Source organism: Euwallacea similis, chromosome 19, assembly GCF_039881205.1.
Source record: "Euwallacea similis isolate ESF13 chromosome 19, ESF131.1, whole genome shotgun sequence".
Lineage (NCBI taxonomy): Eukaryota > Metazoa > Arthropoda > Insecta > Coleoptera > Curculionidae > Euwallacea > Euwallacea similis.
Genome location: NC_089627.1, coordinates 995,446 through 1,019,702, shown reverse-complemented (window position 1 = coordinate 1,019,702; position 24,257 = coordinate 995,446). Strand labels below are relative to the sequence as shown.

The 24,257-nt window shown below is 38.9% G+C and overlaps 1 protein-coding gene across 1 annotated transcript in view; it reads left to right on the top strand.

The window, feature by feature from the left end:
- LOC136415230 (protein O-mannosyl-transferase TMTC1-like) overlaps nt 1-24,083 on the top strand; it is a 154,850-nt gene extending 130,767 nt beyond the window's left edge. The window contains exons 5-16 of the mRNA XM_066399718.1: nt 6,743-6,883; nt 7,838-7,910; nt 10,536-10,639; nt 13,935-14,124; nt 14,569-14,690; nt 14,900-15,064; nt 18,926-19,039; nt 19,092-19,235; nt 19,878-20,083; nt 20,221-20,356; nt 20,776-20,896; nt 22,014-24,083. Of these exons, the coding sequence (XP_066255815.1) occupies nt 6,743-6,883; nt 7,838-7,910; nt 10,536-10,639; nt 13,935-14,124; nt 14,569-14,690; nt 14,900-15,064; nt 18,926-19,039; nt 19,092-19,235; nt 19,878-20,083; nt 20,221-20,356; nt 20,776-20,896; nt 22,014-22,217 (1,720 nt within the window). The 3' untranslated portion in view covers nt 22,218-24,083. The remainder of the gene's footprint in view (nt 1-6,742; nt 6,884-7,837; nt 7,911-10,535; nt 10,640-13,934; nt 14,125-14,568; nt 14,691-14,899; nt 15,065-18,925; nt 19,040-19,091; nt 19,236-19,877; nt 20,084-20,220; nt 20,357-20,775; nt 20,897-22,013) is intronic.
- The last annotated feature ends 174 nt before the right edge of the window (nt 24,084-24,257 follow it).

Sequence of the window (24,257 nt, the reverse complement as noted above, 5' to 3'; positions counted from 1 at the left end):
AATGTGATGTTATGTTTAGGAAATTTGTGCTACACATTAATAAGCTGTGAAATTGCGTGTATTTGTCTGTAAGAAATAGCATTTGCCTGATGTGTAGTCGTTATCTTTTGTTAGCTTGATGACCAGTTAGCTATTAGCCAGGCCCACGTCATCAAATTTCGGGCAGGTGCTTCTAAACTAGTCAATAGTCAAGTCTCTACTTCTATCTACGTTTTCTTTGAACATTTAACTTATGAATCATCGCCTTCTATTGGTTAAATTTTTGAAATTAAGTTATTAGTTGAGACAAAGCTTTTAAATTGCTCTCTGAGTGGTGTTCAGATCCTTGTAGCAACCCTAAAATTATTTAACTCGCTCCTAAAAGGGTTGGTTTTATTATCCGCAGTGGCTAACGTGTCAGTTTTGGGGACAAATTTCTGTTTTCAGGTTATTTTTGTTTGATTAAACAAGGACAAAGTGACTCAAACCCCTTCTTTAATTGGTTAAAATTTCTTCTTTCCTCCGTGTTTTATTTTGTTCTCATCTCTCTCTTTGTTTATATTTTATTTAATAATTTCTTTTTTATTTTTAGTTCTTTTTCATTTAAGGAAGGTTAAAACATTTCCTTTAAATTTGATCTGCATCAAGACTAATTTCTAACAAATGTTTTTTGTCGTCCTTTTCATCACCATTTTTTCACATACACCCTCTTTGGTTTCTATTAATATGTTATCCTTAATTACCATGTGTTGACCTTAAATATTTGTAACGTGTAATGTCCATTCTCGTTACTTTAGTCAGAAAACTCCCCTCTTATTGGCCTCAGAGCGTGGACATATGTAAACTTGCCATAGTCTTATAAAAAAACTCTTAGGAATTATTGCAACTCATTAAGAACAATCAATTTCCCAAGCGAATTAAAGAGGATTAGCTTTGTTTAATTTAGATTATTGCGTTGAGCAAACAGCTTTACGGTTAAAATAACCGAACAACAATAGGGATTAACAGGGTAACCTGAACTTACTTCAAGTTTCCTGCAGGGCTGATTCCAAATTTCAAATAGGAAAGTTTGTTGTTGCAAAACTCCTATTCCAGTTAATTCTGATATAAGCGAGTAATTTATCTTAGACTGTGAACCTGCAGTGGAGACGACTTGGAATAAAACAGTGTAAATTAAGTAGATTACATTAATTAATAGCTGAAAACCTTTGACTGCTAAAAGAGTTGAAGAGCAAACTACGTCTCTGGAATAAATACACACATGCAAAGCAGGAATTTGTGTAATATCTCAAATAAAACCAGAAAATTACAGTGCAGACGTGCTGCACTTACAATCTAGACATCCTGGTCCAATTAGCTGGTGTCCGCACTTAACAAACTAACAACATACTTCTTCGATCATATAGGAATGCCTTTAAAAGTAAAGCATTTCAGTTGACTATGGTATATGATAAACGGTCAAAACTGTTTTGGGATGCATTTCTATTACTCATCATGTGCCGTTTCAAATATTGTTGATTTGCAGATTCTTAGTTGATTTAAAGAGTTTCTGAATAGAACTATCAGTGAAATTTCCAACGAGTGTTCAATTGACAAGTTCCTTTGTTTGGAGTTCTCACTACTTTTCCGGTTGGTTCCAACCTGTATGCTCGTGATCCTAATATTATGGACGTTGCTTTTAATTGTTCTTCTCTTAAATTTTAAAAAGATTTGCAGTATAATTCACTTTTTCTCCTTTAGATTTAACGGGAACACTACTGGAAGAAGCCTTACTTTACTGCCTCTATGACTCAAAACTCATTGGCAATCATGGGCGAGCCCTTTAACTTGTTACTAGTTGCTTCCCACTTGAAACCTGCTGCCTATTGCAAGCCGATTAATATTCCTTCCTTGCACCTTTTGCGTATTAAACTCGATGTCTCCATATCTCACTCTCGAGTATTTTCGAAATGAAGAATGTTACTCTGATCGACTATGTCGACCGGAATGTGTATGTGTCGAACTGCTGTCCGGTTGGCAGACGTTCCTCCCTGATGCCGTGAGTCGCCCCCTAATTGGCCGGTATGCTCACGCATCACGAGCGTCACGTCTCGGATGACTACAAACTGGCCCTATTTCGTTAGAAATGTTGAGTGTTAATGGTAATTGAAATATATCTTGTTATTATTCCATGGAGTATTCCTGAGCATATATTTCCGTAAAAGAACAACACAAGGGCCTTACCTCTCGGAAAAAACCGAGACGCTAACGGGTGAACATTTTTCCTTTCCGTTCAGCCGGATCTCAGAAATGACGACATTAAATTAGGGCCATCTCCCGAAACAGAAGAGCATCGGGATTTAGTATTAGCCTCACATCCATTTCTGCTGATTCGAGAGCGTTTTCCATGTCTGGAAACGTAGCGTGGCGCGCAAGGGGCCCTCGCCTAATCAAATATTCATACCCACATGTTGCCTATAGTCTTGATTTATATTTATATTCTAAGCGTGTATATTTTATCCAGATACATATATTTCCCGCTGCCTGCTGGAAATTCTGGCAATTCCTGGCTCCTCTGGAAGCCGGATTTCGAGGTAGGCACCAGGATGACTGTAAATCAGATTTCGGGCCTCGTTTAAAGTTACATAGATGGGATTTCCTCGCCGAAACTAGACTGCTGCAACTTTATTATTAAGTTTATACGTTATGGAACTCGCCTTTGACACGACTGGGCCAAGCTAATAAGACAACAAAGTCCCTGGAAATGCCTCTTCCTTCTCCTGACGTGACGTTATCGCGGCCATTTTTTCCCGTCGCGAAAGTTTCCGTATTATAAACTTTTTAATCAGCATTTACATGATATTGAGGCTTTTATTGGCTCTCCGGAACTTTTTATTGCCCTAAACCAACTTTCTAAATTACGGGGCTTTGGAGCTAATTTATAAAGTTAGAAGAGGTTTGTCGTGTTGTTTATCAACGAATAAATAAATGGCTATATGTTCTTGGTTACGCCAAAGTTTACCACGACGAAGTTAATTGAAATTACCGATACAACCACAATTAGGGCATTTCATTAGTAGAACAAGCCGAATTTCTCGTGAAATCCCAGAAGGGGGGGGGGGGGGGGGCTTAAGTAGGGCACCGAACTGGTTTTTGCCCCTCAACTGCCTTTTAATTTTGCTTCAAGGTTTCTTCTTCGGTTGACAAGTTTTGGATGATTCATCCAACTGCGTTACTATCAAAGTTTTTAACTTCATAGCTTAATTGCTTGTCACTTCCTGAGGTTCAAATAAATTGGGCTTCGAATGAAGAATTTCCCACGCTTTTTATGCACATAAAGCAGTTAAGCCTCTAGATATTTAAATCTTTGTATATTTAAACCTTTGGATATTTAAATCTCTCTACGTTTAGCCTTTGGATATTTACCTAATCACCTCAAATTCTCGGAATGTGCAATTAATATGATTTTGCGGATTTCTAACTAGAAAATGGCCTACCCCTAAACAAGAATTTAAAAAAATACATTTTTTCATTATACGACATTAAAAACGAATATTTCCCTGTTACTTCACTATATAGAAATACAGATTTCCGGTAAGGACGCAGGAAAAAGACACTCTCCCCGTAAGTGCGCGGAAAAATCATTTTCCGCGCTCTTCCCAAACCAATATCATCACTATTCTTGCCAGTGTCACACCAATGCGTTTCCTCACTTGTAATGAAATGTTCTGTTCCCGATAATTAAGAGTAAATAAATACTCAATAAGTAAGTGTGCAATTATGTAGGTTGATAAATTATGGGCGCCCAATGCCAGCAGGCACCTGACTATGGTGAATTTTGATAGGCGCTCTCCCCTTATGCAACATTTAAAAACTGGAAAAATGATATAAATGGCCAAAGAGAAAAGGGGCAAGATCCTTCCTTTAACATTTACATGAATGGATCTCAAAAAAGTAAAAAGGTACTTCTAATGGCAAGCATGCCTAAGAACGAACTTGGTGTGTGAACCCATGGCTGGGCATTTTCAATTTCAGACTAATTTATAGCTGCTGTTAGCCGAAATTGAAAAATACGCTCTGGCGGTTGCAGAGCGCTACTCAATTAGCTGTGTATCCCGCGGGATCGACAAATTTCAGGCGATTTTTCAGCGGCCCGAAACGCCCAATGGACCACAACAATTTTACGATTTCATAGGAAAAAATATACACACATCGATCAACACAAAAAGTTTTATTTACGTGTAAATTGCGATCAGTCGAATAGAGTTTATTCATAAATGTGCAGCTGAATTGTTCTAAACGCTATCCATTAATATTCTATTAAATCGGTCTGCTCTAGGAAATCAATATGCAAATTATTAGAGCAGTTTGCTGCGGCTGTCTCCTACGTCTTAAATTCAATCATTTGATTGGCTTAACCCGATACGTCACCGCAACTATCGCGAGGCCAAGAGCAAATTGGTCCTATCTTTTAATGCTTGAACTAACCATCTATTTCATTCCTGTAGATAGATTTCAGGCGTTGATTCGACTTTCTTTGCGATATAAAACGAATGACGGCAAAACAATATTAAGAGGATTATGCCCGACTCTTCACGAACCCTCTTTTTACTGCATTTCCAGAAATGTGATAACGGAGGAAATATCAAAGATCTCCACGACCCGACTTTAAGTAATCTTGGCCGAAAGACGACGGTGTTTTTTGCTAAATTTATATTTAGCCGCAGCCTTTTGGCCCTTAAACGAAGCATAAATTTTTAATCTTCTTCTTATGGAAATGAAATGCGGTTAATTGTCAGTTAACCAACTGCAGAAGCATTTGGCGTTTCCAAAATTAAAAGAAATATCCATTTTGTACTCCGAAACAGGACAGTTTTCACAACACAGATTACGGATAGGAATAGACCCAACGAAGGTTACATTCGGCAGAGGTAGCAGTTGTGCAACTGTCGAAAAGTCAAATTGACGTCAGCTGCCATTCAAATCTATGTGAAGGGTGAGTGTCATTACCCAAAGTTGCACAACTGTTGACTGTGTTAAATAGGGCCACTATCAAACGTATGAAGATGGCAGTCGAAAGTTGTTTATAACTCAAAGTTTTGTGATAATTACGTTAATTCAAGCCAAAAACCCAGTTGAAGGGTCTATTAAATTATAATATATGTGTTCAAATTGGGGTGTGTTAGTAGCGCTGCTTTGTGGAGTGAAAGATGATAACTCAAAGCAAGCAAAGTTTCGAAAATGCAGCCGTCTTAAATTCAGTTTCAAATGTGGATAATTACGGATTTAATTACTAAAAATGGCTGTCTAGCGCCATTCTGGATTTAGCCCGACACTGTTACTAATTTAGCAGAATCAAGTAAACGTATAAATCATTTTAAATTTTCAATTTAAATATATACAAAAGTTATTTAGTTTTCGCTCATGATTATTTTTAGATTTTATTTAATTACACATAATTTTTTTTATCGATCAGTTAAATTCAATCACCATTTTTTGATCTATGAAAATGATATGTTCTAGTGCCTTGTTCAAGGTGGCGGTGGACACCATTTTCTTAAAATTCAAGATAATTACTGACCGCCATCTTGAATTGCGTCACTTTCCAACATGCCGCCATTTTGTGAACTGTCACCATTAATTGTGAAAATGCTACCAAGACTAAATTTTTACTAATGTATGAGAAATAGAAAGAAGAGGTTCGTTTAGCACCAAACTTATGTTAATATACTTCCGTCGACCGAAAACGAAGCATGAATGAATTTTTACTATCCCCGGTATGGAAAATCAAGCCAATTACCAGAAACCCAGCTGAACCAACATTTATAACTTCCAAAGGACGTGTTAAATCGATTCGGGAATTTCACGTGGAAAAGTTTTTTTCCAAAAGTGGAGCTTTGTACCCCTCCGTCCTGCATCCCGCACCTCGGACGCCATCTGGCCATTTCGGTCTGCTTTTGTCCGTTTTAATTGAAAAATACGTTCGGGCTACACAACGTCGCTACTTAATTAATTCTGGATTCGACCAGAGGTCCATAAATTACGGTCTGTTTTTCAATCGGTTAGATGGATTTTGATTAAAATATATTCGCACCTGTCGGACTCCTATAAAATTTACATTCCATCGGATTCGCTACCTGTTCATGTATCTATCAGAATCAATAGTTGAAAATTTAAATTTGATAAATACGAAAAACTTACCGTCACGTCTAGTTTGCTGGTGTCCTTATAAACCTCCCAACAGGAACATCTGATTGGTCATACTCTCGAGACGATAGCAAACTGCTCTTGATTTCTTTTAATATTCCCGTGCGCAATTTTGAATACTTGGAGTGTCCAATATTCTGTTTGATGTTGTATGTTATGACGAATAGAGGAAAAAATGCTTTTGATTCCTAGGAGAATGAGCTCTTTCCTCCCAAAAAAACAATTATTGTATATTTGTGATGCATTGGAGGCTTGCCACTAAGAGAGTAGAAACTAAAAGTGCTGTTTCCTTCTCTCAAATGAAGGAGAAAAGTTCTATTTTCTATAAAGATCGCAGAAAAACATTGTTTTCACCACTTCATTTCAACGGAAAATTAGCTCCACTCTGTGTCTATTAATCTCACCTAAACTAATTGCTATACCAATTTGCAACTACCGTCTATCTACATTCGAACCCCATACGTGATTGGCCAATATCCATCCACGTCAACTCTCCTCCAGACCGGACGAGAGTTAACTGACCCACATTTTTCATGTAATCACTGCTGCACATACAAACGCTCTATTTCTTCTTCAGGAGTTCTACCGAGGGTCGCTTCTACCTATGGACCAGCGTAGTGATGGGTGCTATGAGCATGATGGCCAAAGAGACCGGAGTCACAGTATTCCTCCTCAACCTGGGCTTCGACTTTTACTTGCAGTGGCCGCACATCAAAAGGTAAGTCGCCTTTCCAATATCTGTCAATGCAACGGAGATTTTACGACATAAAGTGCAGTTTAATAATTTCTTTATGGTCAATAAAACCGCCATATTGTTTTCATCACATTTCTGTGCAGTAAAAATACCGAAGCACCGAATCCGAAATAAAAATGAAACAAGGCCCGGTTTAATGCGGGGAATAAAAATATTATTTCTGGATCGTATTAGGCCGTCATGATTTTTATGGGTGGGGGTAGGTTATTTCAGGGTTTTATTTAAGCTGGGGTCCTATAAAAGTTAAAATATTCCATTTGTAAGTCCTTTGAGAGTATCCTAAGGAAGACGAAATCCATATTTTATAAAACCAAATCGAAAAGACTTAGATACAGTTTAATCCATGAGAGGAGCAACTGCTATCTGGGATTTAGTATTAAGAATTCCAAGACAGCAACTCGTTTTCTGACATAACGACTGACAGTTTCAATACTGAATGTAGCAACGATGTTGAATTTAGTGTCAAATATTCCAAGAAACCAACTGGTAAACGTCAATTTCTGATATAACAAATGACAGCTTCGACTCATAAAAAGGCGGCCATTCGGGATTAAATGTCAAACGTTCCAAGATGGCTTCTCATCAATGCAAGAATTTCACTGAGAGAGTAATAGCAGAAAATTGGTATATTCAACTGAGTGTGTTGTTACTCTCATCACAGTTTGTAGTGCGATTTTTTGTAAGGGAAATAAGTAATAGAAAAATGTTTAATATCCCTCTTTTTCCGAACTTTAGAGCCCAAGCGAAAACCTCAAAACAAAAGTGTTAAACCCGCCTTAAATAAGCAGAATTAAACTCCAATGGGGCCCCTGCAAAACTTGCCACGTAACCTGAAACTTGTTAACAATGTAAATCCATGCAACTTCCACCCTCCCCACGAAAAACTTCCTAAATTCGATTCCGCTTTTTCTTTTTCAGAACAATCGCGGAAGTTCGGTGGAATTCGGAAAGTTTGGAGTTCAGTTCCAGGACCGCAAAACTGATGACATCGGTAAGTAAACAATGTACCGCGTGTATGGATATAAGAGTGTCACTAAAGTAAATATTTATCGCCTGTCTCTCGGTGTCTGAGTTTAGCTTTCATCTCGTGAAATTGGCTAAACAAGTGTGCTTCTATTTGGCAGCCCCAGTTATTGCTTTTAAGGGTTTCCGTTCTCCCTTCAGTACGGGTAGGAAAAAGATCTTACGTGCTAATTAATAAGGCAAAAGTGTTCATTATCTATTCACCCTATCCTCTTTTATATTTAAGAGAGGGAAATGGAATGGCCCAGTTTCGAGCGATTGTATTAAGCCGCCATGTTCCCTTTTTAAGTTATGATTCCGTCCTTAAGCTGAAGATAATAGCACATGGTTCCTCGTTTATGTAAAAGAATATCCTTTAAGATCACTAATCTGAATATTACTTAATGCGCAGTAGCCAAATCCGATTGACTAACATCCGAGGTTGACCTTGAAGCATCGGCTCATGATTGGATATAGCGCGCCGCCGCAGATGGTCTAGCAATATTTTTTCTCTTGGCCTTGAAGATAGCGAACTTCTGACAGGTGAATACACTAAATCAGAGCGCTTTTCTCTTCCAGGTCGTCCGCAAATTGCTCTAATCGTGCTAGCGAGCAAAACTTCCTCTTTATTGGCTTTTAATTTAACAAAAGTATAGACACATTTTTATTTATCGATAGTCGTTTGTACGAGGCAAACTTCCAATTAAAAAAGTTTCCCATTTCCGCCCTCTGAGGCGGAATTGTTTAGTTGATTCCGAACATTCTGGCAATTGCTTGAAACCAATTATTTCCCGCTTTTTGTATATTTGGTTCGAGTTTTAGAACAGAGCCAATTGGTTTTGCGGGTGATTCGATATTAGAGTAATCGGTTGTTAGATGAGGGGAAACATTTATTGAGTTGCAGTTTCCTGCAAAAGTCGCTGCTGAATAGTTATTTGCGAGTTCATTGAAATGGAAAATATTACTAAACTGACTCGAGTTGACGAGGTAAAAACACCTATAAAATCGATCAAATTCAAGCTCAGTAATGGTACATTCGTGTTGCTGGGAAGAGCTGACTACAACTATTACATTATACCAGCGAATTCAACTTGCACTATAGATCAACGAAAAGTGACCTCATTCTCTTGCTTCTCCTTTTATTTGAATTCTTCACCAAACATCACAAAAATATTGTAAATGTCGTGAAAATTTCGTTTCGATAAAGCCTCCCTACAGATCATAAGAATCGATTATTCACAATGAAACTCGGAGGATCGCGAGCCCTTAAAGACCTTCACTGCTGTATCGCCGAGCATTGAAATCAGCAAACAGGGAAATGGTACGAAGCTCTCAAAACTTGTGATATTTTTTTTCTCTTGTACGTTTCACTCTTCCAATCGAAAAAGCTCCGTTATATGAAATCCTCGACCGTCTTGCATGGCGACACCGAAATGGACACATCTGAGCAATTATCCTGTACTGAAAGCTATCTCGCAGATCGCGCCATAAAATGATGAAAACTGCAAATCTTGTTGGGAAAATCTCGAAAATCTGACTTTTGAGCCACATTGCGAGATCCGCGTTAGCGATATCGTAATACGTCCGGCTCCGTAAAAATGATTCGGTTTTTCTCCATATATAAATCAAAGCAAAAAAGTGAATTTGCCGTTTGTTCACTCCGAAGAAATCTCTTGACGTCAACTGGGTCACCTTGCTCACGCAAGAGCTTCCGGAAGTATTCGTGATTCTCCATAGCGTTGGCGACGACTTCTATTTGTCTCTAGATGTACCCAACTTGAAATCTCATCCAGTTTTCAGTCGAATTCCAGACCACTTCTAAGAAAAACAATTGGTAGAGTGGTGAGTCAATACCTATGGACCACCGATGACGTCATAGGTCCATCAAGTGAGACACAATGTGTGCCGTCATGGTCATCCCTTATGTCCAAGACCATACGATTTCCATGGAAGACATCGAGGCATGCTCTTTCTTAATTTATCTATAGGCAGAACATTGGGCATTACCATTGGCGATCGATATGCATTAAAACATAACTCAATTTCCGAATAAACGAACCCATCCTGAAGGTAGCAAACACTCGAGAGACCATCAAAGCTCTTAATCAATATATCGTTCTCCTGTCCCGGGAGACCAAACTATCGGTTAAGTTAAACTTTGTTCCCCGTGTTCCTATCAAACTCGGTCAAGAACGATATCGGATTGCCGGAGCATTGAAATTCCACTCCTTTAACCCGCTTTTTGCATGAACAGAGATTATGCGGGGTTTAAACGAAACTTACAAAGCCAGTCCAAAGAGCAAACACGCCAGGTAAAGTCGGCTCTAATTAACTGAGGGCGGGAGGGCGTTTGATGTTTAATTATCCCTTTGAAAAAATACCCGTTAAGGGCCTACCGTTATACGAATACAGCTTTTTTAGTTTTTAAATCTCCATATAAGATACTTAATTTTTTCCATCCATGAATATGACACTTTCTATCAGTGCAGTTGAGACACATCCACCTTGACCTTGTAGCGCTGCGCCTCTCTTAGTCTGCGCACGACTTGGGCACGCCCCGCGCTACGACCGAAGGTAAATTGCCCTTAAATGAGATTTTTGTTGATTATTTCAGACAGGAGTGCTACTTGCTCTAAGACTAGCTATATTGCAAGGGTCTCTCCCCAGATTCTGCGAGCAAGATAACCCGGCAGCTTTCCATAGTTCAATATACGTCAGGTAAGCATCAGCATAATATCTTTTATTTACATGTTATTGCCGAGCAATATGGCCGCCTTCCATGAAGAGATTTACATACGTTTATGCAATTGCAGGCGAACATATGGATAAATGCTCGATAAAGACAATGACGTTGAAACAATAAATCGTCCAATTTAATATCCGTGGATAATTGGATTTTTGAAAAATGACTTTTTGATTGTTGCATAAATTATTGCCGCCCAGTTGAACTATGCATTTGAGCCAATCATTGCTCTTATATAGGAAACACATTTGGCCCTATTTTTTTATAGGTTTTTAATAAATTTAGCCCTTTGAACTTCTCCCAAAGGAGGATTTTATGTATATTTATGCCCAAATAAAAGCAGGGGATGATTGAAAATTCGTTTAACGATATGCTTTTGTCGATTAAATTTGAGAGGAAAGATATTTAATTCGAGTTAGCGTAGCTAACGAAGAACTTGTTGAGGAACAAGGTCAGCGACTTTCTTATCCAAGAAATCTTAAGAGCAACATAATAAAAATGATCTTAAAATTACACATTGTGCAACTGACACATTGTTTCGACAAGCATACTTCGGCTGCGATCTCATCAAAGTGAAACAGTTTTGCATTGTCCTGCGCATAAAAAAATAAGACCTTAAGACCAGTTTGTGGACGCTCACAGCTGACCTTGAAACGCAGCGTTTCTATTGGCTATGGAACGCTGTGGATCTCTGCTGTCCGCCAAACGATCTTCAAGAACTACACGACTTTAACCAGAAATTGCATCTCATCGGTTCCATTTTGAGAATTTTATTTCTGTGGGTTTTACGATTTAAAAATTCCTTTCCGATTAAAATCATCCTTTTCCACCGGAGATGGCTCGAATTAGCGACTCCCCCTCGAAAGGAATTAAAGCCGTTCCTGTCGATAAGGCCGCCATTTTAATCGAATTTTAAATATAAACTCGCAATCGAAGGTTTTACCTTTTAATTTCGTTTCCACTAATCTTAATTTAAATTCTCGAGTTGTTTAAGTTAATATTTTCGCTAATCGGACCTCCGAATACCGGTAAATTGGCCAAATTTCGATATTTTCAAACGCTCAAATTAGTATTAGACATCAGTCAATTCCCCTGAATATTGCATTGCGGGATCACGGCATGACAACAATGTCGAGGAAAAGGTAAACAAATCCAGATTATCTAGGTCGACTATCCAGATTGTTTACCAAAAAGTTATTAACCAACGTTAGGGCGTCGAATTTGCTCATGCAAAATTTATGGAATATCTTGAATGCGAAATACTTACATCACCATTATTCCCCGTGTTTTTCCAGTTTTCGAGTTCGCTTACATTAATAATGAATAATGTATCATACCCCCGGGAATCCACCGAGAAGTTATACATAAACCAAGATAAATATTCAATTATTTTATTATGCAAGAGATGCACTCGATTTCAAGCTTAAGGTTTTGATAATCCACGGGGGGGGGGGCTTACGAATAATGATAATAATTAAATCATTCAATGACCACCTTAATAACAGTTTTATGGTTGTTGGTTTAAAGTTTTAATGATGTGCTCATTACGCGAACCAGTCCTGTTATTATTCGAAATCCTACAGCTTTTACGTGAAGCCTAAACTGGTTACTATTCACAGGCATTAAAGCAAACTTCCACTTTCGCGGGCTTTGAATAAAACATAAAGCAAAAAGGAAAAAATCGTAAAAATGTACATACCTAACAAACTGAATCTAATCTGAATACATTTTCTTTGTCGCACAAAGAAAGAAACTGATTACAAATATTTGGAGTTGATTTGAGTCTGTGGGGGTCCTCTATGGTACTTATTTCTGAGGGAAAATAAGCGTAATTTTCAAAGAAAAAACACACTTCGTGATATAAGTTCGGGTGTAGACCAGAAACAGGAGATTTAACTACCTAGGACGAGTTCGCTTACACCGCGCTTAACCTTGAAATGAAACACTGTTATTGGCCCGGGCGCACCGCTTGGACACGCCTAACGCTTCTGTCATCCATTATCTTGATCGTTTTCATATATAATCCAAAACTTGGATTGCTGCTCTTAAACCGTTACTACGTGAATTCAAAAATATTTATCATAATAATTTCATTTTATTTTTCCCGCTTTTTCGGCTATTGTCCCCTCGCATTGGAAGATTTCTATTACATCCATAAAGATACCACAAAATCCCAGATCGTTTTTAGTTGTAATGCACTCGATAATATAAAATCGATCGAAAGTTCAGTTTTACGTAATAAATTCGTCCTTGTTTCATAAGTTGGGTCTTTTTTACAGTTCTGGAATACCAACATTTTATTTCGTTTACAGATACTTTAACCTCAGGAAGGAATTCGTTTTCACTTATTCCACTAGGAATTCGGCTTGTCTTGTGCGGGGAAATGTCCCACTTTCTTATTTCTGGAAATGCCTCCATGAAGTCCCACATCGCTTTTTAGCTGTCATGAGCTCAGAAATATGATGGAATAACTCCAAAGTTCACTTAAACGTAATATTGTCTTTCTTATTTCATAAATTGGGGCTTTTTGCCGGTTCTGGGATAAATTCCCTTTCTTGACTTCAGGAATATATTGTGCTTATTAATTTATATTTGACTAATATGGTTTCTATTATTTTCTCCTTTTCCAGGGATTCGCTTTTTGCGTCAATATCATGGAAGTCATCAACTTTATTATTTTTCCAGATATCTCCAGGAATCCCCAACTTGTTTCTCTCAGCTTTATTTTTATTTTTCCAGAAGCGAAATTTTTCTTCCAGCTCTGGCTAGCGAGAGAACTTCCATCACTCTTAGGTAATTCCTTGTACACACTATAGCGGCGTATTTCGCTAAGTCACTGAAATTCGTTCATTCTTCTTTGAGTTTCAAATATGCTTTGTCCTTTTGATACTGATAAGCAACATTGAAATTAAGAGCTGCTATTGGTTCACACACGGCGGAGCTTCACACCACTAAAGTCGGGCAACTGTTAACTGCTCTTATTCTTGCAATTTTGATCTCTTTTTTAATATTACTAAATTTACACTAATGGTCGTGTCTTTTTGCACATCTCATAGGCGAGAATAATGAATTTCATAATTTATGGTTAAGATAATAGCAATTTTGAAGACATAATAACAACTGCAATAATCCACGAAGAGCAGATGACTAGCCCCGCCTTAGTTTTGAAACCGGGCGCTGCAATTGGTGTAGGAGCACTCACAGGCTCCACCCCTACCATCGACCACTTGGCAACCGCCCTTATTATAACCAGTAAATGTTAATTTCCAGGTTTCTGACGTTCTGCTACTTGGCAGCTTTCAACCTGTGGCTGATCCTCTGTCCAGCAACACTGTCCCATGACTGGCAAATGGGCTCAGTTCCCCTAGTGACCTCCATTAGTGACTTCCGCAACTTCCTCACCTGCTTCTCCTTCGGGCTAGTGTTTTTGCTGGCATTAAGGAGTATTATAGATTTAGACGTAAGTGGTTGTAGTTTCGAGGGGGATTGATTATTAGCGATTCATTACGAAGTTTGAATTGCTGGCAACTCCATCGAATCGGAAAGTTAGAGAATTTTTAATTCGCGAGAGTTTAGAGTAAGTTGTGGCCTGCTATTGCTCTCCCACTCTTGCGGAAACCATTTAAGCAATAAAAGTTCGACCAGCACAAAAGTTGCTGGTGAAATTAAAAGAGGAAATAACGCCGAAACTTTCCAGACTCTATAGAATAGTGCGCTCTTTAGTTGGAAATTTCCGCGTATTGGAGAGTTGGCCTGAAAGTTTGGACTTATCGAAGAAGTATCCGGGTTTATTTTCTATACAGGATACTTGGGATGATCGTCTTTTTGCTCAGACTTCCTATACCAGTGGTGAAACGGAAACAAGTTTTTAAAACAGAAATAATGCACAAACTTTATATTACAGAACTTGCGGCACCCTCCACTGGTGCTGGGGCTGATGTTTCTGGTTCTTCCATATTTGCCTGCATCCAACTTGTTAATTACCGTCGGCTTTGTTATAGCTGAAAGGGTTTTGTATATACCTAGGTAAGAAACCAACTTGAAGACACTTTAGTTTGAACGTAAATATCAGAAAATTTTCCATTCAATTTGTTCCCGCCTCCACTGATCTTGAATCGCAAAATACCGATTAACTGACACACACACTCGTGACGCATCTCTCAAGGGGGTGCGAGCAAAGTGCACGGAGATAAATATTCATACGGAATTCTATTTTAATGATGAATATGTTTCAGCTTAGGATGTATTCTCCTGACAGTCTATGGGATTCAAACACTGTGGAACGCGTATTCAAGACACAGGCAAACTATTTTCTGTTTCGTCGTCCTCATCCTCGTAAGCAGCTGCTTGAGGACAGTCATCAGGAATAGGGATTGGAAGTCCAGAGAGACCTTATTAAGGTACTTAGATATCGAAATAGTAGATTTAAGAAGCCAGTTTAAAGTTTAAAATTGGTGAAAGGAAACACTTCATAGACTACAAATTTTAATTAAGCGCCGAACCCCGAGACAGAAAAATGGCTCCGCTGATTTCCGTGATGGCAAATAAAAATTATTTCTCCCAATTAAACCCGGTTCGCAATTATTTTTAATCCGCAAACTTTCCTTTAATTGCTCTTGTACCCATCAAGGCTGCCAGTTAGGGCTCCTAATGAGGGGTTAAGTAGGAAACCGTGTTGCCAACTGTGTAAAAAACCACCTCGATGGCGCTCAAATGAGAAAAGTGGAAGCCAGCGAGACGGCAACTGAATTTAAAATGAAGGAATTAGTTTGTTTTCTTTGAATTGATTGCTATTGTTTGTAGGACTCGAAACAGTGGGACCAGTTGACTAGCATTCGTCAAACTGAAGTGAAGGGAGTTCATTCATTCAGCTGACGCTTGGGCAAACAAAAGCGGATACCGGCAAACTAGTCATAAGATTAATAACTGCAAGCACCTATTTTAATCTCCTTTATCAGAACAACAATTCGAGCATTGTGGAACGTTTACAGAGAAAACCTTAAACCCTTTTCACGATGCAAGTTGACAAAAGAGAGGATTTAAATGTTTAACAGACTCAGGCGGGCAGGATGATTGAAGTACTTATTATTCGTAACCACGGCAATGCCTCTGTTGTGCATTTTGAATTGCCCCGAATCTGTTCCAATTCGTATTTCGGCCAAGGCTTAATGCCTTCGAAAATTGAAAAGGAATGTTGAGCACAAAAGAAGTGGAATGCTTTGTTCATCGAAAATTTCCCCTAAATCTTTCGAATAAGGGAAATGTAAATAGGAACGGCAACGCAGCGGTCTCCATTTGTTTGTTCACAATATGGCGGAATCTGTATGTCAAAGCATCAACACCGTTGCTATTCATATTATCTGCAGCTTTGACTGAGTTGCTTCAAACGTAAACTCAGCTTTCGCCTTCAAACAACACTAGAGTTATGCTACCGATTCTATGGACTGATTTCAATCCAAAATAGAAGAATCAGACGAATGTTTCATACGAGTTTCGTCTCTGTTTGGTTTGAAACAGCAGCAGTTTATATGAAGAAGCAGGCTAAGAAAATAATCCGGCAACATTGCCAAACGTACCAAGAGTATTTTTAGAAAACTCCTAGCCTCATCACTGTGTAATTTTCGTTAGGGAACTTAGCAACATAGCTTTTTTTCCGACTTAAAATGGAGATTCTCAAACGTCACGCTGCGGTGTTGCCAAGAGTTCTGAAGATATTTGCAATAGAAAATAAGAAGTTTCTCAAATTACCAGAGTTCTTTGAAACTTTTACTTTAATACAAATCAAAATAGACTATTCGATGTTGTGTCGAAGAAAAAACAATTTACCGTAGCGTTAAGCGTGGCAAGGCGTTGCTTTACAGTGTTGCCAAAAAACCAGTGTTGCCACTTTACATCACGTTACTGCACTCGATAAGCATGACTTCATCTCAGTAATAAACCCAAAAATATTGAATGCGGGAGGCTCGAGGGGTGTTTATCGTTGTTTCCAATGAGGTTCACATAAACCCACTTTACTACTGTCAGAATATAAAATGGCGGAGAATGAGGATTGTGTGGACACACTATAAACTTTAATCGCTTATCTTTCTATTTCTTTTCCCTTGAGCCGATGTTTACGAATTTTTTTCGCGCCTTTCTTTTAAGCGACAATAAAGCGAAACTCGAAGAGAAATGTAATAATTTCGTATGTTTTTAGGAGTATAATAACGGACGTGGGTTAATGGAAAGCCATTTTATAGAGACATAAAAGTCGATAATGACCCTTTGTTTATGTATAGTATATTATATTCATGTCGATTTTATCGTCCTAATGACTTGCTGTGACACTCAAAGGGGATATCTGGACACGTTATGCATATTTTACATTTTTTACGACTTTTTTTTGTTCTTTGAGGCAGAATCTGCTAAAATTCATCAGAAGAAGTGTATATCAGACCATTAATTTTCCTGATACAGGAGTGTTAAGTGGCGTAAATAAATGGACTCACTATGAACTTGCCACTTTCGTTAATCCTCGGAAAAACTAAATCGATTAAAAGCTTCCCAATCTTTGAGAAAAAAAACGAATTGGTATTCAAGTCGAGATCCATTGAAGGCTGTTAATTTTTCACGACGTAAAGCTGCGTAAGGTTTCAGAAACGTATTTGTTTTGTCCTACTGTGATCAGAAATTAATAATGTTTACTGCACAAGAACCCCAAAACGAACACTGAATCATAGACAAATTTGGAAATGTCAGATTCCGATGGGTTGTCATTCACCTGTCAACGTCGGAATATCATTTCCTGTCAACACCAAAATGTCATCAATTGCCAATCACAAAATGTCATCACCTGTGAATCTTAAGCATGCAAAGCTTTCACATTTTGACATCTAGATGTTCGAATGTCAAAACTCACTATCATTTCTTAATTACCAAAAATCTATTTTATTTATTTCATTTAATTGATTAAAATGTTCCTATGTACCACCCTCAGAAATCTCATTTAGTCCTTTGAACAATTATATGTCGTATATATGTCTATAGCGACGTGATTAAATTCAAACAATTCATAACGATATTGATTTACATTTGATGAAACAAACTTCAGCTTAGAGATTCGCAAACAAGAAACTGCGTTAAATACGGCGACACAGCGTTAACCATTTGTTCGAAAAACGATTAATATTTTGCCATAATTCAACTTCAAGGATGCAACGTTACGTGTTTAGATCTCTGGTAGCAGTGGCGGCTGGTCCGCAAGGGTGATTCGGCATTTAAATTTGACGATGAGGCCATAACCAAATACCTCACATCCTTCGTATGTAACATGTCACTCTTTAAACCACTTTTATCGACGGCATAAACATGTACACACTAAACCAATAACTTCGCCTTTCCATTAATTCTGACTGTCACATATGGGCGCATTCAGAGAACAGCAGCTCTACACTCCAGCGCTTGCATTTCACTATAGCGACTGATAACAGTAAAGCGAATTACGCTGGAGAACTGAAATCTGTGTCTCCAATTGTCACAAGATTAAATTAACGGCTGCTTGTCGAAACAAATTTTCAGACAAAGAATCAGCGAATTCGGGTGCCGCCGAATGCGCCCCTGATTAAATATACTTGTGGGGTAACCCGGCAGAGTTCATTTTTTTGGTCGACCCTTAGTAGACCCATATCAGCCATAAAAAACACGACGACGTTGTCACGTTTCGCTCTTCATTTGTATGCGACGTCTCCAAAGTCTTTAATGAGTGATTGTCGATGAAGTTTTACAACTTAACGTGTTTTTGGGGTGAAGTTTATTTAACTCCGACGAAGTTTAATTCGATTTTGAAGGGTCGAGTTCACGTAAGTTTTCCCGTTTGATGATAAATTTCCAAAACCTCATTTAAGCGTCGCGTCTGGTTTATTTTAGTTCTCAAGTTGTAAGGGGCAAAATAAACAGGACCGTACTCTCTTCTAGCTGAAGTTCAATTTTTGAACGTTTTAATTGCGAGACCGGAAGCAAACGTAAGAATCTGCGCCAGCTTCAGCTGCCTATTAAATAATTAATTCCTATGCCTTTAGCAATTACTGCTAAGGCAAATTATTTATGTTTATGCCCCCCGTGAGAGTAGCTCCGTTAATACTCCTAATTTATTCTGACAAAATTAAGTCGAAGTTCCCTAGACAGGGTCAAAGTTTCACGGAGTTACCGGCCCTATATAAATTAACCCGCTTATTACTTCGGGGCCAAGATATTTAAGTTTTACAAGCGTCCTACGATTACAGGGCTGGATTAGAAACGCTGCCCCACAATGCCAAAATGCACTACAACTATGCCAATTTTCTCAGGGATTCCTATAGGCATGAACTGGCCAAATCGCACTATTACAGGGCCCTCAAGTAAGTTTTTTCCACGAGTTATCGCTTTTTCTACATTTTGATTTAATCGAAGGTTGTGGCCCACCTACGCGAGCGCCCATAACAATCTGGGAACGATTTTGAAGAACAACCAGGAGGCAGAGAGGCACTTCTTGGCGGCCATAAAATACGCGTCCAATCACGTTAATGCGCACTACAATTTGGGGCAGTTATACAGGTAAGAGCAAAAACAGTGGCGAATATTGAAATTTTTTACAGAATCAATCATGAATTTAAGAAAAAACCGAAGGTGTAATTATTTCCCAATTTAAGCTCCTGTGATAGTTTTCGAGATCCCCTCACTAACAATCAAAAAACTCACCCTGTATATTCTAAATTATTTTCTGAGCTTGAAACTGCGTCCCTCGGAAACATCTTCATGACGTTTGGTCCACATCTACGGTGGACATTAGTAAGGCGAAGGAGCAATGAGCGAAATCATCCCCTCTACTTTTCGCTGATGACTGAGGCAGACACTAGATAGTTCACCATATTTATACTGTCTACATGCGCGCGCTCCTACTTACGAACTGGTGGGAGAAACTTTAGCGTAGCTTGTGCTTCCATTCTGCGTTGAGGGATATCATTTCTTCCTTCCTATTGAAGTTGTGGTTGTACTAGAAGATCTCGATGACTTCTCTGGTTAGTCCAGCCTAGTCTGGAACTGGCCATTGCTGCGTCATCAGTATGCTTTTTTAATTCAATCTTCTGTTCAAAATAAATATATTTTAGTTAAGCAGGGTTCGAGCAGTTTGATAATAAATGGTTGATGCTTTTTCCCCTTCTTTCCTTATCGATTAACGGTATCCTCCGTCTTCAGAAAAAACAACAAAACAACGGAATCCGAACAAATGCTCCAAAAATGCATCGCCCTGGAACCGACCTTCACCCCGGCCTACTTGGAGCTCGTCCGCCTGAGGGGCCCCAACGACAAGTCCGTACCGGGGCTCCTCAAGAAGGTCGTCGAGCTGAACCCCAACGTGCCATATTATGCCGCGAAATTCGGGGAATGGCTAACAAAGAAAGGTAAAACTCCTTTATATTCCAGACAAGTTCCTTGCAGTAAAGTGGCCGCTCGCAATGCCAATGGGAGAGTATCTATTTTTAAATGAAAAAGGGTCTTGACATAGGGTTTTAGTTATAGTCGAGTTATTTTCCTTAAGGTAACCACTTGGAGGCCCTAAAGTTCTATTGGAAGTCTCTGCGGACGTGTGCAACCCACAGGGAGAGCGCTATTGGAGTCTTCAAGTATCTTAGGAAATTCGGGCAGAAAGCTCGAATGTTTCAGATGTTGACAAGGTAAGTTTCTATTGGTTTCATTTTGAGCAGCGTTAATTAACGAGTGTTAGAATTAATACTAATATAAGGAGGGTCCGGACCTGGCTGCAAAAGATGGTTAAAGTTACCGCCATTGGTTGCGAGACTAAGCGAACAGTTCAAAGTTGGGAATTTTAAAATTGAGATTACCCACAGCAAATGGGGGTGAAGACATAAAAAAACACTCAGCTGATAACATGTTAAACCTTTGGAATATGAAAATTTTAGATTGGTGTGAACGAAACCAATGGTGACAATGCCATCCATCTTATAGGCAGGGCCGTGAAGAAATTAATTAATTTTTGTTTTTCAAGACGTTTCAACGAATCAAATTTCAGATATTTCGTAATAGAAAACAATCGAAAAATTATGAGAATTTTGAACAAACGTTGCACTTCCAGGTGGCACAATTTGCTGAGGCAAAAAGGCACCAACCTGAGGCAGGATTTTTACTTGCAGGAGTGGCGGCTGAAATCGGAGCTCAGTTACAAAATTAAGGAATATTCGACAACTTTACACATGGTGGGTATATGGAGTTTTTGCATCAAAATTGCTGATAGGCCCCGTACTTTCCCACTACTCAAAGAGCTTAAAATAGCGGAAGAAGCCCTTTTCTGATAATTCCTACCAGGGCAAACGAGTACTTCCATTCGATTCCATTCAAAATTAGGAGAACTTTCTGGGGAAATTCTGGGATCAAAGCTGTTTGTGGCACAAACGGGTACACTGCTCAAAAGAATCTAAGGAATAAGCATACATTTGACTGTAATCTTTATATAATAACATTAATTCACAATAAATCCACATAAAATTTGTTCAATAACTCGTATTACCACCACGAACATTAACAACAGCGTAGCAACGTCTTGGCATACTCAAAACAATCCTATTTGTAGCATCTTGTGTAAGAATTGTCACTGCTTCTGAAGATATTCAGAAGAGTCAAATTACCATGAACACCCGCGATGAGCGAATTGAGTTGAATTGCAGCATGTCCCATACGCGCTCTATAGGATTCACGTCGGGCGATTATGGTGGCCAATTCATAACTATTACATTGTTGTCTCTTAACCAACGCGAAGTAGCCTCACTAACAAGTAGATGAGCATTGTCTTGCATATAGAGGAGTTTTGGGTCAGCAGTATATACAAAAGGAAGGACAACAGATTCGGACACATGGTCTTGGTACCGCTTTGGGTTCGGTGTTTGTGTCAAAGAAACAAGCTCGGTTTAATAATGCAATATGATACCACCTCATATCATCATGGAACCTCCTCTGCAATTATGGATTTCCTGATAATGCCACTCTCGTTCTAACCATGCTGTTTCACGTCAAACGCGTTGTCTTCTGGTAACAGGTCAAAATTCAAACCGAGGTTCCTCCCTGAATAATTCATTGGCCCATTCTTCAATATGAGGATTTATCAACAGTTATTCTTGTTTCCTATATTATTTGGAGCAGTGTATCTTCATGCATGCACAGATGCAGTGCATGACAAAGGGCCGTTAACGACAATTTTGACTCAACTTCTCGGAATACCCCCAGACGGGGCTGATTTCAGCCTCAAGGCTGCCTGTAATTGAATCTAATTTCCAGTTTATTTGAAAAAAATAATGACTTTTTCCAATCTTTTAATAGAAAAACGGCACGTCAGACATGCCCCCCGACCAACAAAAAGACGCCAAATTGCAGAAGCACAGAACCTCAAACACCAGCCAAGGCCAGAACGGGAAAGCCTACAAGGAAAAGATGAAGATGCTACGCAAGAAGCAGGAAGAAAAGAACGAGTCTTCGGAAGAGGCTCTGGACTTCTCCAAATTCGCCTTACTCACGTATTGCTAAAAATCGCTTTAGCTAGAAGCAAAAATTGACAAAATATATCTGTGATTCACCATCATAAGTCATAAGTGTAGTAGAACCGAGCGGTTGCAGCAGATCTCTCCTATTAGGTATTGCTAGGCAAAGACAACGAAAATTCAGTAAAGTCACGAAACAGGGTGGAACGATTGGAACCAAATTTAGCTATGATTCATCACACTATAAATCTACGTATTTGTGATTAAGGAGAAGCGACGATGAAGTCGAGTCTGCTGGAAATCACCATGTAGGGACGTTCATACAAGTAGTGAAAATAAAAACAAAAAGCCGTCAGTATTATGGGTAGATAATAACTCTTAAAGATCAAATTTGAGGTAATATAGTTTAGCCCTCTCTGAGAAGAGCGCAACAGTTCATTTGCATACTCTGTACATAGAAAAATAGGCAGTAAGCTCTTTTTTTACAGTAATAACACTGCTGGGAACCTCATCAAACCACATATCCCATCACAGTTAAATGTGTGTTCGCATGAGGTTGTCCACGAAAATAAGAATTAACACAAATCACAGATTATACAGGGTGGCTCTAAAATAAAAACTTTGTGCGAGGGGTTGGGACACCCCGTATAACGCTGTAAGTCTTTTTAGCGGACCGCCAATATTCTAATGCGAGAGTGAATCAAATATGAACTAGAATTCTTTTTTAAAAATTTATTGGAATAAAATCAAAAAGTGAAAGATTTTTCCCATTGTACTGAAAGTTTCGCAATGCCGTTATCGTAAAAAGAACCGGGCGTGTTTGCGACCAATTGCGCATGAAGCCCTAAAGAACTGCATCGTGGTTGAATCGTTCTCCTCTCAGTGCCTCTTTCAACGAGCCAAACATGTGATAATCACAGGGGGGTAAGTCTGGACTGTAAAAAGGGTATTCCGATGTTGACTAGCGAATTTCTGCCAACTTCTTCCGAGTTAGGTTGACTGCTGTTTCTGTTGATTAGTCAGAAGACGGAGCACCCATCTGGCCGAAATTTTCCGAACAGTGGCGATGTCACACCGATCCAAGGGCGACGATCAAGGGGCTCGTTCTCAACCGTTTCTCATCCCTTCGAAAATTTCTTATGCCATTCGTACACCTGGGTTTTTTTCAGATAAGTCTTTCCAAAATGTGCTTTAAGTCTTTGAAAGATTTCCACTAGTTTTACATCTTCGCATGTAAGAAATTTTATAATGCTAAGCTGAAGATGTACCTCGTGCTCACTCGTGGTGATGCCGACTGAAAACGCGGCCTTCAGAGACCAAGCAGAATGTACGCGGTCTTGGGATACTCCTACTTATCATTCCTAGGTGTACGAGCCTCCTGCCAATGCCTTACTAGCCGCAGGAGAGAAATTCCGATTCATACTTGATTCACGCCTCGTAGAAAAAAACCACAGCGTTTTTGCCTACAACCGAAAGACAGCACGAAAGGTTACAGTTCTTTTCCTTTAACAATACTTTAATCTAGCAGTTCCACTAACGTAATATTTTTGTAATATTTTTGATATATCTACATATAGCGTGCATAAAGAGTAGTTCACGGTCTCATGCATTTAACATAGATTTTTCGGTTGTTCGTTTGGAAAATACGTATGAATTTAAATACTTACTAGAGGTGGGGCCATTCAAAGAGTATACTTACTTTGGTAAATTATGTAAATTTAATATTTCGGAACAAGAAGGCGAAACAGGGCGTAAAAGAGCGTTAATAAACGACGCATTATTAAAGATTCGGTTACCTATAAGTATTACTGGGTGGGATAAATCTTCATTATAATATTTACCTGGGAAATTGAATTAATAAGAATCAATTCATTGTAATCGTTTTTATTGTAAATAAAGGTTATTTATTTAATTTGTTCCTACTGATTGAAATACCCCCCTCCCCCCATTCCATCTCCACCGCCCCGAAGAACACCTAAACGGACAAGACCCAAGCGCGAGGCGCAAAAAAGTACATTTCCGGGCCCATTTGGCTGTGGTAATGGGAGTGCGGCGGCGATTATAACGTACCTGAGCGGCCTAAAGT